The sequence below is a fragment of the Sinohyriopsis cumingii genome, chromosome 5 (assembly GCF_028554795.1).
Source record: "Sinohyriopsis cumingii isolate HCF-2022 chromosome 5, ASM2855479v2, whole genome shotgun sequence".
NCBI classification, from domain to species: Eukaryota; Metazoa; Mollusca; class Bivalvia; order Unionida; family Unionidae; genus Sinohyriopsis; species Sinohyriopsis cumingii.
In genome coordinates, this window is record NC_142965.1 from 129229445 (window position 1) to 129247053 (window position 17609).

General features: G+C 35.3%; 1 protein-coding gene across 1 annotated transcript; it reads left to right on the forward strand.

Annotated features, from left to right (window-relative positions):
* The first annotated feature begins 404 nt into the window (after positions 1-404).
* Positions 405-17609, forward strand: LOC149800226 (2-oxo-4-hydroxy-4-carboxy-5-ureidoimidazoline decarboxylase-like). The gene is made up of 3 exons (XM_089958366.1): positions 405-422; positions 5243-5435; positions 17251-17609. Exons 1-3 carry the CDS (start codon positions 405-407, stop codon positions 17607-17609), a joined length of 570 nt encoding a protein of 189 aa, XP_089814492.1.

The following is a 17609-nucleotide window of genomic DNA, read 5'->3' on the forward strand; positions in this document are numbered from 1 at the left end:
TGAGTTTTTTTAAAAGATGTAATGCTATGAATCAATATAAATGGATTGGAATCGCTGTCTTAATAGAAAGGTCAGTTAAAATAGTTGTATTCATTAGTAGCTACCGGACCGAAAATGACATTTTCAACATAGCATACCGAGCATTATTGATTCAGTCATAAGACGGACATTCTTCGCCAACAGTAATATCATATACATAAATGGGCGGTAACGAACAATTTGTTGGTCTAACTATAACGGTTATTCCTGCGAGTAGATATCATTCATATGTAAGTTCCTTTGTCGTCAAAGTTCGCTTCTATTTCAGCAATTATTTATCTTCATTTTTGTACTCAGATGCTGATAACTACTGAACGACCTTTGTACTTTTATTGTGAGTTAAATTATCACAACTACGGGTAAATATGTACGCACAATTACAGGTAAATATTTTGCCTAACACTTTGCATCCAAAATACTTCCCATGCAGTCCCAAAATGAAGTTCAGGAAGTCCTTTCCATGTCATTCTTATTTTGAAATTGTCTGATGCAAGTATGAAATAAAATTTATTATAAGTACTGTTTCATGAGGAAAAGATTTTTTCTGTAATAATTTTTTTTAGTTTTGTAAATACTTTTGGATAAATGCAAACATTCTGGGTCAATTCATTATGAACAACTTAAGGTCATCTAATGTTTTATTAAATTAACATGTAGATAGGCGTACTTGGTAATGCCTTATCAGCGATTGTTTCCGGATTAAACAGACGAGATGAAGAAAATATTTATGAGACTTGGAATCTTATCGACATGTAACTGTTTCTTTGTTTTGCGAGTCCTCATGGTATGATGAAGGGTTTTGTACTGAACTTTGAGATTTTAGATAGTACTGGATACTGTGACAGCTGTATAACAATTGCTTTTCAAATGTTTTGTGAAAAACAGGTCCATATACAAATAAAATAACACATGATAACATTTACAAGAAATGAGCAAAACAGACGCAAATTCAAGGAGACAATAAAGAACTTTAGGTGGGTAAGATACAGTACGAAAACGATAAACTAAGATACGGCATGCACAAAACACACACGTGTTCCAAAATTAAAACACGAATACAAGTTAAGAAGCTATAACATTAGACGTAGCTCATACAACTACTTTAGATAAAATGTGTGAAAGTTTCACACACAAGAATTTGAACATTATGCTGTAATATGTCACAGCGTTGGGGCGAATCTCTCAGAGACTGTATATCCTTGACACGTTTTTTCTTCGTTATTTTAAAGTTTATTATGGTTTGCACATCTAGTAGGTTATTCCATGCCCTTGGCCCCAACCACTTTAAATAATTGTTGTGATCCCTACCAATGTACACATGTAAGTTTGAAACTGATCTAGTCCCGCGGGTAATCACCCGAGACCTTTAATTGGATTGGTGTGCTTTTAGTGTTTGGGAGTCAGGCCATGCACAGCCACATTAGACAGTATCTGTTTTATATAAGCTGTTCAGAATTACTTGGAAATTTGGGGCTTTTTACGTTTCTTTATGCGCATTTTCAAGGTTATTCACGTGACACGAGAACTTGCGAGAATTACTTTAGGGGGACAACATTAACGCATAGACTATCAAGAAATTGTTAGTGACAAAACAAAACATGAATAAAAACACCCCACCACGTCTTAAACTTATGTTTTAAACAGTAAAACTTTCTACTTCATGCAAAAAGTATAATAACAAATATGGATCCTCAGTTTGTCATAGATTTTAAAATAAATTTTCATTTATCGATGATATCTTTAACCAAGACGGCGTTTGATTGTGTCACTGTAGAATTGTCAAAGATCGAAATTCAGCCATTTGGCTCTTCTCATATATAAATACGTAAAGAACAATCAAAGGTAAGATAAAGGTAATTAAATGTAGGATACAAAATAAGATACAGCAGAATAAATACAAATTAGACTGGCCGTATTGACTCTAGTTTCTCTAAGTAAAGGAGATTTACTGGTTTGTTACCTTGATGAAAGTTAGTATTCCTTACGCGTGAGGGACATCGGCGTTATGAAGATAACTGTAATTGTAACCTCTATTCACTGTAATAATTTGTACGCTGTATTTCCCGTCACAGTTTCACAATGATTAAAATTTTCATTTGCGAAATAATGTATAATTTCTTATAAATAATATATTTGATCTTACAATTGTACACTGTTGTAATGGTCATTTATCTATGCCATTGTGCATTCTCATTCTTGTGTAAGTAAGTATATTTCGTAATTCTTAAATCTATCTTCTGTACATTCATTCATTCTTACATCTACTCCTTCATTTACCAGATTATCTGCATTTACATCGGTTTGTTGGCTTCTTCTTTACGTATTCATTCTAATTGTAAGACTGGCTGATGAAATAATTTTATCATTTTGATCGCATAGTTGCAGGTTAAAATGTGATATCTCTTTAATCGCCTCCACCTTTTCACCCATCTCTGTTTGTAACTTTATTTGCTAAATAAAGTTTACTTATTTATTCAAGTATTAATTTAATAATAACGCTTTTTCTTTATACGAAATTCACTGGAAGAATACTCCTTTAAATACCTTTTACATGCCTTCGCGAGCGAAGAGTAATCAGGGGAAATAACAATGTTAGATTCGTATATGTAGCTGCTTGAGCACGTTGTCAGTCATCACAGTAATGATAGTTCAAAATTATGCGCATGTTGCCATTTTGTATTTTTTAAATTCCATTAATACAAGTCTTTAGCAGAGTACGTCAAATACATAAATAATAGTTAATGTGAGAATGAATGAGAGTGTTACACAACATTTTCCTAGTATTGTTCAGGATACAAGAAGAAACAATTGTCCGAATCCGTTTAACTTGTCAATTGATATGTGCAATTGTTGCTTGAAAGTTAACTTCTTGTCTAACATAATACTGAAGTAATCACATTTCTCAATTCTTGACTGTGTCTTATTGCTTTTTTTAAAAGATAGGTAATGTCAGCAAGTTTTGCTTCTATTTTATTCGAGGACCATTCTAGCAAAGAATTGATATTGCCAATATAGAGATTTAGTCTGTTGGCATCTTAGCCAGTTGTAGACATTAGTAAGGTAAAACTAGAGAACTGATCGTATTTTCTCAACATAGCTTTTTCTTCTTTTTTCCGCTTGCATGTGGGTTTCAGCTTCTTTAAGCAAAGTAGATGGATCGGTTACATAAAATCACAAACAAAATAGGTCCTGAGATGGATGATTTCGGAATACATACAATTGTGATGTTCGAGTCAGAGAGGTCACCATTAATTAAAATAAATTGCTTTCTGTTTGATAGACATTCACAAGACCACGCCAAATTAAGTTTAATAAATGCCACAATGTTTTAGTTTATGCAAATGAACAGAGTGATTAAGAATGTTCAAATCTTTCTTTAAATCAAGATCTACTAACACCGACCATCTCACCTTTCCTGAATTTCTTAAAGACATATTTAGTCACTCGAAGTAGTCCATATTCCTTAGTGTCCATTCCTAAAGCTAGACTGGACGGAGGAGAAGACATCATTGTATGTGAAATAAGAATAAAGGCCAGAAGAAACAGTTCGCAGAACAGTGACAGAACAAATACTGGGCGATAGTTGATCTGCATCTAATTTACTGTCTTTCTAAAATATGGCTGAAGCACGTACATGCTTCCAGCTGTTTTGTAATTTTACCTTTTCTTAATGATTTTTATTATGCATGCAAGACTGTTGTTGTTTTTCATTTTTGTTTTAACTGCTATATCCTGCCAGAAATGGGAACCAAGCACCTTTCCATATGACACACTGAGGCAGACGACACAGGATGACCTGGGTGGATACTGAACCAGCTAACATTGCGTTTGGAATTAAACGCTCTACCGTACCACCGCGTTTCCGGATCACATTTTTGAGGAGTTTAGATTAGTAGTTGTTGTCAGTGGCCTTTCTATCAGGAACTTACCAAGATGTTATCAATATTTTCTGAAGATACGGCCTGCGAGGTGAATTTATTATACCAGCTTGGTAGAATGTATTCAGTGACACAGCGGAAATTTCTAGGATTTGAAACAGTGTAAGCAAAATATTAAGTAAAGACTGTATGAAAGACGTCAGCCACAGACATTTAGACAGAATTACTTTTTTCTATATAGTTCAAATGCAGTGACATTCGTGTCTCTCGTGTTTTACGCAGCACTTTAAAAAAAAATTTTTGCTGTCACCTTTAAAAAAAACTATTTGATGAGCAATACAAATGTTATTTGGTTTTGTTTGATCGATTTGTTGAGGATTTGATGTTTATTTTCATAACTATGCTAGGTGTTCGATTGTATTTAGTTCCTTTGCTTTTCGGTGGGACTGATCCATGCCATGCCTTGCTTGTTCAGCTTCATTGTCGTACCTGGATTGTAGTTTTGTTTCTTGCCAGATATTCTTTTCACTGTATATATCTCTTGCTAGATATCATTATCAATAAATGTTTCTTGCCAGATATCCTTATCATTGTATTTGTTTCTTTCCAGATATCCGTATCACTGTATTTATTTCATGCCAGATATCCTTTTCACCGTATTTTTTTTATCAAACCAGATATCCTTATCATTGTATGTTTCCTGCTAGATATCCTTATCAATGTATCTGTTTCTTGCCAGATATCCTTATTATTTGTTTCTTGCCAGATATCATTGTCACTGTATTTGTTTCTTGTCAGATATCTTTATCATTATATTTGTTTCTCGCCACATATTACTTATCATTGTATTTGTTCATACCAGATATCCTTATGACTGTATTTATTTCTTATCTAACCAAATATCCTTCTCACTGTGTCTGTTTCTTGACAGCCATCACTATCTTTGTATATTCTTGTCATTGTATTTGCTGATTGCCTAACAAAATATCTTTAAGATTGTCCTTGTTTCTTACTAGATATCCTTATCATTCCATTTGTTTTTGACCTAACCATATGTCCTTATCATTGTGTTTCTTTCTTGCAAAATACCCTCATCATTGTCTTTGTTCATTACAGACATCCTTATCATTTCATTTGTTTTTCGCCATACTAGATATCCTTTTAATTGTACCCGTTTCTTGCCAGATATCCCAATCACTGCATTTGTTTCTTACCAAATACCCGTAGTAGAACAAGGTTGACCTGACACACGTTAAAGAATTTTTATAGTCCAAATCGAATTGTTGTCTAAATCAAAATAGATATTTTATTTCTTTTACTTTTAGGTTGCCATGTCAGGTCATATATTAATATCGGAGGTGAACCGTATGCCGTATGAAGAATTCATCTCCAGGTTTGGAAATGTGGTGGAACACTGTTCTCTATGCGCTGCAGTTGTATGTCATGAGAGGCCTTTCCACGATGTCCACCATTTACATGAGACAATAGCCAACTTCTTGGATCAACTACCTCTAGCAGGTTTTTTTTTTACCACAACCACTGGCACAACTACAACAAGAATAATACCAACAGTTCCTACTATTGCTACTTCCATTACTGCTGCTACTGCTATTACTGCTTCTACTTCTGTTATTTCTGATATTACTACTGCTACTTGTTACTACTGTTATGACTACTGCTACTTTTGTTATTACTGATATTACTACTTCTACTGCTAGTACTACTTCTATTTCTGTTACTACTGCTACTTATGATACTATTGCTAGTACTACTTCTACTGCTAGTACTACTTCTATTTCTGTTACTACTGCTACTTATGATACTATTGCTAGTACTACTTCTACTGCTAGTACTACTTATATTTATTTTACTACTGCTACTTATGTTACTACTGCTTTTACTATTTCTACTGCTATTAATATTTCTACTTCTTTTACTACTGCTATTACTACTTCTACTGCTAGTACTACTTATATTTATTTTACTACTGCTACTTATGTTACTACTGCTTTTACTATTTCTACTGCTATTAATGCTTCTACTTATGTTACTACTGCTATTAATACTTCTACTTCTTTTATTACTGCTATTACTACTGCTACTTCTGTTACTACTTCTATGACTACTGCTACTTTTGTTGTTACTGCTATTACTACTTCTACTGCTATTGCTACTTCTGTTTCTGTTACTACTGCTACTTCTGGTATTACTGATATTACTACTTCTGCTATTACCATTTCTACTTCAGTTTCTACTGCTATTCCTACTTATATTTCTGTTGCTATTGTTACAACTACTGCTACGCGTTACTACTGCTGTTACTACTGTTACATCTGGTACTACTGCTATTACTACTGCTACTTCTAGTCCCACTGCTGTTACTACTGCTACATCTGTTACTACTGTTGCTTCTGTTACTAATGCTACTTCTAGTACTACTGCTATTACTATTGCTACATATGTTACTACTGCTACTTCTGTTACTACTGTTATTACTACTTCTACTTCTAGTACTACTGCTACTTCTGTTACTAATGCTACTTCTAGTACTAATGCTATTACTACTGCTACTTCTGTTATTACTGCTATTACTACTTCTACTTGCAGTATTTCTGATATTACTATGCTGCTTCTCTTACTACTGCTACCACTGTTATTAGTACTGCTACTTCTGTAACTACTGCTATTACTACTGCTCCTTCGAGTACTACTGCTATTTTTGTTACCAATAATATTATTACTGCTACTTCTAGTACTAATACTAGTACTACTTCTACTTCTTTTATTACTGCTATTACTACTGCAACTTCTAGTACTAATGCTACTTCTGTTACTACTGTCATTACTACTGCTCATTACTAATGCTCCTTGTAATACTACTGCTATTTATGTTACTATTGCTTTTACTACTGCTACTTTTAGTACTAATGCTATTACTACTGCTACTTATCATTACGGCTATTACTACTTCTTCTGTTACTACTGTTAATACTACTGCTAATTCTTTTACTACTGCTATTACTACTGCTACTTCTAGTACTAATGCTATTACTACTGCGACTTCTAGTACTACTGCTACTTCTGTTACTATTGCTACTGCTGATATTTCTGTTGCTACTGCTATTACTACTACTGCTATTACCACTGCTACTTATGTTTATATTGCTACTTCTAGTAATACTGCTAATTAGTGTGTGTGATTTAGATGTTTAACGTAGCTTTAACAATTTTTCAGTCATATCGCAACGATGTCTGCAGTGTGACAGTTTATAATGATGTCTTGCACTGGGGCATCATGTCGCAGACATGTAGCCTGATGTCCCACCCAATCTCATTATCTTGACACCAGGCCGACCAGTCCTAACACTAACTTCTTCATGCTGAGCGCCAAGCGAGGCAGCTGTTAGTATCATTTTTGTAAGTCTTTGATATGACTCGGCCGGGGATTGAACCCGCGACCTCCTGCAACCGGCTACTTCTAGTACTACTGCTAGTTCTGTTACTACTTAAAGTACTACTGCTACTTCTGTTACTACTGCTACTTCTGTTATTACTGCCATTGCTACTGCTTCTTCTAGTACTAGTGCTACTTCTGCTACTGCTATTACTACTGCAACTTCTAGTTCTAATGTTATTACTACTTCTACTTCTGTTATTACTGCTATTACTCTGCTGTTTCTGTTACTACTCCTACTACTGCTATTACCACTGTTAGTTCTGTTACTACTGCTCATCACTACTGCTCCTTCTAATAATACTGCTACTCCTGTTACTACTGCTATTACTACTGCTACTTTTAGTACTAATGCTAGTACTACTGCTACTTATGTTATTACTGCTATTAATTCTACTTGTTACTACTGTTATTACTACTACTACTTCTGTATCTACTGCTAATACTACTGCTACTTCTAGTACTACTGCTACTTCTGTACTACTGCTATTAGACTGTTACTTCGAGTACTACTGCTACTTGTCACTACTGTCATTACTACTGGTACTTCTAGTACTACTGCTTTTTTCTGATTCTACTACTATTAGTACTGCTACTGCTAGTATTACTGATACTAATATCAGATTGTAGTATAGTAGTGAGGCTCATCACTGAGATTCGGAGAAAATAATTTTCAACTGCAAGTGGGTATATATATATATATATATATATATATATATATATATATATATATATATATATATATATATATATACTCTTGTTATATGTAAATCATTTAAATGCTAACTCTCTGCCAGCATACAGAAGCAAAAATATTGACTGTGCTTACTTGAATCCAGTTGGTTCATGCCGTCTTTGCAATCTCTTATCAAGGTTAAATACCACACCCAATCTCTTTAAGTCAGATTATTAATTTCTACGATATTGACTTTTCCTTTCCTTATATTGGTACAGAGCTTGTCAGACGTAATATTTATAATCTAATTGGGACGGTAAGGCGTGTGACAACTGGTGAAAAAAGTATATCTGTTAATTATTAGGAATTTAAAGTCTGAATAAGTTTTCAGGTGTGGATCGATGTAAGGTCGTTTAAGTTCGCATTTTGGTGTAGCTTTAACAATTTTTGAGTCATAGCACTGCGATGTCTGCAGTGTGGCAGTTTATAGTGATGTCTAGCACTGGGGCATCATGCCTCATACATGTAGCATGGTGTCCCACCCAGTCACATTATCCTGACACCAGGCCGACCAGTCCTAACATCAACCTCTTAATGCTGAGCGCCTAGCGAGGCAGCTGTTAGTACCATTTTTGTAAGTCTTTGGTATGACTCGGCCGGGGTTCAAACCCTCGACCTCCGGCATTCGAGGTAGACGCTCCTACCACTAGGCCATCGGAGTGGTCCACACCATATGTAAATGTCTAAGTACCTGAAATTGGGTTGATAGGAAACTCTGATTAGTTTTTAGTACTCGATTTTCTTTTGGGTGTACATGTATGAACGCGGGCGTCCAACTACAGGACTAACAGTTGTCAGGTTTTTGACTCGGTGTTTTTGCGTATCATCCATATGCCCGGACGGGAAGGATTTTTGTGTAGAATGTCAAATTATGACGGTTTTAATCTAAATTTTCCGTGCATGCTGTTGTCAAAAATGTATTATTGTAGTCTGCAACTATCAAACTATTAATGTTCAAGTTTCGAACTGTGTTCTGCTATAAATAATTGGTACATGCTTTACATAGATACTGGGTACTCCACGGATGGACAGACCAAGGAATAAAAGCTTAACCAGTTTCTCCGATTAGCAAATTGTGATTTGGGATTTTTATATTTAACGCCATTTTTAGCACATTCACGGTGGCTAGTATATTGGGTGGAGGAAGAACCCGGCAAGAACCACTGACAAACGGAAAGCTACTAGTAAGCATTTTTTTTACATACCCACATTGATTGAGCCTTGGTTCGAATCCACCTGGACAGAGGTGAGATGTTAGTGTTATTTAAAGGCGAGCACCTTAGTCTACTCTTGGCCCCTATGTAAACGGTATCTGGTTGTTTTGGGATATTTATAACATTTTTTAATTAGGTTTAGATTTTAAAGCTCGGTTTATTTGCACGCCTGAAAATATTCAAGTTGTTGTGAATATTTTAATTGTGTTTATTTCAACTTTTAATTTACCATAAATTAAACTGGACGTACGTAACCTAAAACTTACAAAAGCTACAAATTTATTGTAATTGTCGTGTGAAATGATATAACTTGTTTACCTTTAACAGAGTTTTTTTATGCAGAAGAAATGGGAGCTAAGTATCTTTCCCAATCACACACCGAGGCAGCTGACCCAAGCTGACTTGGGCAGATATCGAATCCGCGACCCTTGGATTACAGGTTATACGCTCTATCAACGGAGTGTAGACACCATTCTTCCGATCTTGTGAGCCTGATATATAGAATCTATGTTGGGGTTTGGAGGATTGCCCGAGTGGGGAGACATATAGTATAAACACACGACTGGGATTTCCTTGTCTCGCTCCAAACCCCAACGTAGATTATTTTTCTCACCCAATATTTTCCTTTAAAGTAAAAAGAATTCTTCACTAGTGTTCACGTCCAATGTTTACGTGCGGCGCATGTATATAATTATGGTGTGACCGTTGCGTCCGAAGTACACAGTTTATACGCGTGAGCAAAGAAAAATAACAGCATAAAACGTCGCATAATAATGAGGTATTATCACATTTAATATATGGATGTTATATGAAATTGACAATAATTAATCATTATTTATTACAAGAAACTGTTTTATTGTCATCAGTTCCAATTTTGAAAAGTTATATTGTAAATAATAAAACGATATTGGGCTGCCATGTATATATGGTCTTAACACAGCTCCACTCAACTCCATGAACTTGGTGTAAAACCTGGTGTTAAATATGCTAATACCTGTAGCCATCATTTATACTGTGGATTTATGACAATATTAAGTTAGTGTAAGTGAAATTTTATGTGCACATGTTCATGTATTCAAGTGAATTTGGAAACCTGTTCAGAACAAAGGATTTTTGGCTATCCAAGATGGCTACCGAAGTGGATATACTTGAAATTGAACTACACCTACCATATCTGAACTTCAGTTGATACCAACTCAAGCACATTATGCAAGTTTCATTCAAAAGTTTATGGATATGTGCTAATCATAAATAAGGATCTGATATACTTTTGCTATCACTGCTATGAACAAGCTGAAAATATCAGAATCATGGAAACATATTTAAATACCAGCCTTGTAGGTTCCTTACTCAACACACTCAGCTCAGCCTTTTCTGCATCATTTTCTGGCATTAGTATGTCTGATATACCTGAAGATCAGAGCCACACAGATAATCCCATGCAGGAAAGTCATGTTCAGAATAAAAATGAAAACAATGGTGCATATGATGATCTGGAATTATCCATTATGGCTGACACTCCAGAATTCTTGAGGGTCAAACATAATAAATACAGTATCACTGTGAATATAGATCCACAAAAGTTTGAGTTTGTAAAACAGATATTGGATTCAGAACCTTGCATGACTTCATGTAGTTCAAGTGTACAAAATGGTATTATCTACAGAACACAAGAGAAAAACACTGTGACAGCTACACTGTATAAAACAACATGTGTCTTACATATACAGGGCCTGAACAGTCTCACATGGTTAGATCATATTATCTGTAAATGTAGACAGGATGAGAACACCCATGCTAAAGGCATTTATATGCTGACATCTACACCAGTAACTAGATGTAGTACCAAACATGAAACAGTTCCTAAAGTCTTTGACCTAAATGACTCAGGCAATAAAATTAACACCCCTCCAGAGTGTCAGGCAATTACACGCTCCATAAATCATGACCACAGCCTTAATGATTTCTTCATGTGTGTACATCAAAAAACAATTAGGAAATTGGAGACCCAAATCAAAGAATTAAAACTACAGTTACATGCTATTAAATCAGCACAGGGAAAGGTTAATGAGCAAGTAACCTCATGTGAAACAGCAATTCAGACAGACTCCCAAATATCAACAGTATCAGATGCTCAGACACAGACAATCCCAGTACCAGCCAAAAGAAAATGTAAAATGACCATGCAAATAAAAACTGATGCCCAAAGTAATCCTGCATTGCAGACAACAGTATCCCCCTCTCAGTCATGTGACACACCTGCAACAGCAATAAGTGTACATCCATGGCCCGCAGTTCAAACAAGTCTGTTACCTTCACCAACAACTGCATTTCCCAGTGCTCAGACAAATGTGTCAGAATCAACACAAGTAGTTCACACAACTGAAACACCAATTTCAGCACCCCTTCCTCCAAGATATGTGTCTGAAATACAATCCAGAGTCCAACACACGACATCACAAGCCAGGAAAGATAGGACTCTAATAATTGGCTCCTCAATTTTGAAAAGTATAATACCAAGGAGACTTTTTAAAACAGATGTACAGACTTTAAGAGGTGCAAAAATCAACAACATCACTGACAGAATAATGAACAGTGACCTAACCAAATACAAGCAAATTATTATTTTAGTAGGTGGTAATGATGCCTGTGAGGGAAGGTCACTAAATCAACTCAAAACAGATTTTGAAAGTTTATTGTATGCTGCTAGATATTGCAGCCCAAATACATGTAAATTAATGATATCGGGACTACCTCCTCGTGTGGACACCAAGGCCAAAGAAATAAATGATCTGATAATTGACTTATGTGAAGATTTCAACCTACAGTACATTCCACAATACAAATCTTTCTTCATTCAGAATCAGGATGTCAACCTTAGTCTCTATCACAGAGACAAAATTCATCTAAGCAGAAAAGGAACCTCCCAGCTACTGAGAAATATTAACATGTATGCCCCTATTTTCAAGCACTTTAATGAAGAGTGTTGTCTCAACTGTGGAGAAACTGGGCACATGACACAGGTATGCCATCATGGCAAACAGATCGAGTGTTTTAGGTGCCATAAATATGGACACAAACAAAGACTTTGTCCATCAATGTATACATATTAGGAAGCTGGCAAAGAGGAGAATGCCAACGCTTCATTTACAAAAAAACTAAATGTACCCAGTGGGATTCTTGACTCTAACTATTCAATGGACACTATTGTAGATGCAAATGTAAATGGATTTTCAGGGTTTGTATGTGACTTTGAAGATGCTAATATATATGAACATTTAAATATAGAAATAGGATGTCAGAATGATAAAAGTAGTATGGAGACAATCTCAGTGAGTACCCCATTGCATGATGACATACATGTAATTGATATGAAACTAAATACAAAAGGTTTTAACATAGGTCACTTAAATGTACAAGGTATAGTGGGAAAGATAGACCAGATTAAGTTAATGTTGTCTTCCATGGAAAATAATATACATGTTTTAGGGCTCACTGAAACCAAATTAAATGCTAACCACAATGATGATCTATTTCACTGTCAAGGCTACAATAAACCATTTCGTAGGGACAGAGAGACGGCGGGGGGGGGGGGGTCTTGTTGTATACATTAGGGAAGATGTAAATGTAAAAAGGCGACTTGACTTGGAGTCACATGAAATTGAGAGTATCTGGGTGGAAATCTTTCAAAATAATGCAAAATCTTTCCTAGCTGGTTTCATTTATAGACTACCTTCCTCCAAAGCATTTTGGAATGATAACTTTTTGAAACAAATAGAAAATGTTCTAGCACAGGAGAAAGAAACATATATACTCGGAGATATAAATAAGGACCTTCTCAATACTCAAATAAGGAACAACTGGATGGAATTTATTGAATCATTAGGCCTAGACCAGCTGGTAAATGAGCCTACAAGGGTAACAGAAAAATCAAGCACTCTTATTGATCACATTTATACTAACCTACCAGACAATGTGGCTTGTGTTAATGTACCGAATGTTGGTCTTAGTGACCACTATCCTACTTTTTTGACAAGAAAGGTTAAATGCAAGAAAAATAAGAAAAATACACATAAAACGATCACTTACAGATCGTTCAAAACTTTTAATGAAGAACAATTTCTCAATGACCTATATAAAGTTCCATGGAGTATGATCCAAAATTTGGATGACATAGATGAAGCCATGAGGGTGTGGACTGACTTGTTTATGGATGTAGTATCTAAGCATGCACCACTGAAAGTACATCGAGTAAAGACTGATATTCAACCTAATTGGCTTACTACTGAAATCCTAGATGCTATGAAAACACGAGACAAATTCAAGGCTATGGAAAACCATGCACAATATAAAGTATGGAGAAATAAAATAACAAGTATGATCAAAAAAGCTAAAAAAACTTATTATCAATCATTGCTTGAAAACAAAAACAGCAACACTAACTCCATTTGGAAAGTCTTCAATGAACTCACTGGAGGAACGCACATAAAACAGACAAATAAAATTCACTCACTTCTGGTAAATGACACCATAGTCACTGATGAAACTGACATTGCAAATGTTTTCAATGATTTTTTCATCAACATTACCACAAAGTTAAAAGAGCCAGTGATAGAAAACAACTTTAATGAACTGAAAAAGTTCTGCAGCAGTAAAATCTCAAAGGAGGTATGTTTCTCTATCCCACCAGTGTCGAAAAACTTTGTTAAAAAATGTCTCAGTGAACTTGATACCAAGAAAGCTACAGGACTTGATCAGATTGGTCCACGACTCATTAAATCTTCTGCCTTTGCTATTGTAGATAGCATAACATTCATAATTAATTTAAGTATTGCAACCTCATCTGTCCCCAAAATATGGAAAACTGCAAAAGTAACTCCTATTCACAAATCTGGTTCTAAGGATGATGCTGATAACTACCGACCAATTTCAATACTACCAAACTTGTCAAAATTGATTGAAAAACATGTCCATGACTCATTCATGTCATATTTAACCAAACACTTGCTGTTACACCCTAATCAATCAGGCTTTAGACAGAACCATTCCTGTGAGACTGCCTTGATCTCCCTAACTGATAAATGGCTTCAAGCACTTGACCAAGGTAGAATAATAGGAACTGTATTTGTAGATTTCAGGAAAGCTTTTGACATGGTGGATCATGAAATCCTTTTGAAGAAACTGAAAATCTACCAGTGTGATGAAAGAACAATTAGATGGTTTACTTCGTACTTAAATGAGAGAACACAACATGTTTACATAAATAACGTTCTGTCTGAACCTGAAACAATTAGATATGGAGTACCACAAGGCTCAATTCTAGGTCCACTACTATTCATTTTATTTATTAATGACCTACCACTTTTACTAAGAGACTCAATAACATCTACAGATCTCTATGCAGATGACACAACATTGTCAGACATCCAAAACACAAAGCATGAGCTCGAAATTTCTTTACAGAATGCCCTAAACAAACTGGAAAACTGGTGCACATGTAATGGCATGGTGGTAAATACTGGTAAAACTAAAATATTACTTATCTCAACACGGCAAAGAAGGACAAATCTTAATAGTGATGAACTATGTCTGACATGGAAGGATACAAATCTGCAAATAGTCTGTCATGATAGGCTACTTGGTGTTCTGGTAGATAATAACCTATCATGGACTGAACATATCAAACATACCAGTAAAAAAGTCAATTCAAGTTTATGGCTTCTCAGTAGGATAAGACATTTTCTCCCTGAAAGGCACAGGAAACTATTTTATAACAGTTACATACAACCCTATTTGGACTACTGTAGTACAGTATGGGGTAATTCAAATGATAAAAACATAGCAAAGCTGGCACATCTTCAAAAAAGAGCATTTGGGCTAATATCAATCCAGAAAGAAAGCAAGGAAAGTTTAGCTGGTAGGTTAAAAATATTACCTATTAAAGACCGAATCTGTTTGAGAAAAGCCAAATTAATGTACAGGATATCTCAGAATAGTGCTCCTGAATATTTACAATCACTATTCCAGTATAGGCTACCTGGTAATACTCCCCACCTGCGATCCATGTCAACCAAACAGTATAAAATTCCCAAACCAAATAAGGAGTTATTTAAAAAAAGTTTCCAATACTCTGGAACTCTGCTCTGGAATAGTATTCCAGCTGAGATTAGAAATGCCCACTCTATTTCCTTCTTCCAAACCCAATATATCCAGTGGCTTCAGAGATGCAGCTTAAATAAATGAATTCCTTTGTATGAGGGCCTCAAGGTAGATTAGTTTTTAGCTAATTGTGTTACCCTCTTTAAATAAGGTCATTATTATTATTATTATTATTACTCAGCTCTACTGTAGTTACACTTAGTACAAGATGTAACGAAGAGTAACATCTTTCTTTAGATTATTCATGGGTAATTAGAGATCTGTGTCACTATGGTATATAACTATTCTTTTCTTTGGAGGAGGTGAAACTGTGTGCGACATACTTGTGTTGTCCTTAATATTGATTGTAAAATTACCCTCGTGAATAATAGACTCTCCAAAAATAGACTCTAGCGGATAACCATGTGCTAAACTTTCAAGTTCACGGATTCTTTTAACATTTATTTTTCTCTCCTGGATATATGGCAAGTGCTACAGTGAAATTTGCTTATGGATTAATATGTTGACGGATAAATGATTCCTTCTGACTGGTACGTGCATTATTTGTCATTAAATAGTGTAGGTATATTTTTGATTCGACCGGGGCACAATGGTGATGCTTAACAAAATTAGAATAAAGCATATTTTATATAACACTTTTATGGCTGTTACTATGTTTCCCGTAGTTGTTAAGAGTGTTGGGAGGCTATAAAGTGAATAGGTTTATAGTCTATATGCATGGATCAGTGCTTTCTGTTATAGTTCATTTCACACATCATTGAGAATTTTATCCTATCCATAGCACAGTCATTTTTCAGGTCAGCGTCATTAAATGTAGCTAACAGTATATAATTTGTTTCAAACAAAGTATTTAAAACTAGTCAGGTAGCTTTAGCTACATTTAATGACGCTGACCTGAAAATGTACTGAGCTAGGCCTGCATATAGATAAAATTGACCATGCTGTGTGGAACGAAATAGCATAATACCAAAAAGTTCCACAGCGTATGCGTTTGTGTCTTTGTCTCTATCGAAATGTTTTTTATGGGGTGTTCTCAAAGATGGACTTTCCTTAAGTTACTATGTTTTTGTTACAGATTTGTTGCTGTTGTTGTTGTTGTTTGATTTTAGTACAACTACGTCAGACAGAGCAGAAGACAACAAGGGTTTCTTGTTTTAAAAGTAGTTCTGAGCGCGTGGAAACCATGACTGAGACGGCTGGTCTGAGATGACTAGACTGAGATAAGAAAAAGTAAGGTTAGTAAAACAGCTAGATTTCTCTGTCGCATGGCTGAGAAAGATTTTTCTTCGTCTCCTTATTGTCGGATATTCTACTTCATGGTAAAAGCTCAAAAACCGCGATCTCCCGTGCAACTGTTGGTGGTGTTTCTGCCTGAGACAGCAAATACGATGATGGTTGTTGACGAAAAACTCATTTTCTGACGGTGTAAATTTTGTTTTACTTTATCTGGAATAAAGAAAGAACTGTCACTGTGAAATATTATTGAAGAAACATAAACATTTGGACAAAAAATTTAAAATAACACCATGTATAATGATATACCCTAATTCATAAAATAACTGAAGGAACATAATAATAAATATAAAATGTCAAATGCCAACAATATGAAGTGTGGCAAATATCAACGCTGATGACATACGTATTTTAATTTAGCACTTTTACCAAGTGACGTCAAAATATTTCTGCCTCAAGTGTTTAATTCATCACTTTTCTTTCTTCATAATGTTCCTTGTCTTTTGAGAGTATGTTAACCATACCATTTACTTGCAGGTAAAAAGGGCTTATTGAGACTCTATCCAGACCTGGCGGGAAAACTTGCCCAGTCAGGAGGTCTAACGTCAGATTCCACGAAAGAGCACGCGAGCGCAGGTTTGTTCGACATTACAGAAAAAGAACGTCAGAATATGAATAGCCTGAATCAGGAGTACAAAGAAAAATTTGGTTTCCCTTTCGTCATCTGCGCCAGGGAAAATAAGAAGGAAGCCATACTGAAAGGGCTTGAGACAAGGCTAAAACACAGCTCAGAAGAAGAGGCAATGGCAGGTGTTGCGGAAGTGAAGAAAATTTGCCGATTGAGACTTCTTGACATCGTGGACCCGTCATCATCATGGAATAAATCCGTATTATAA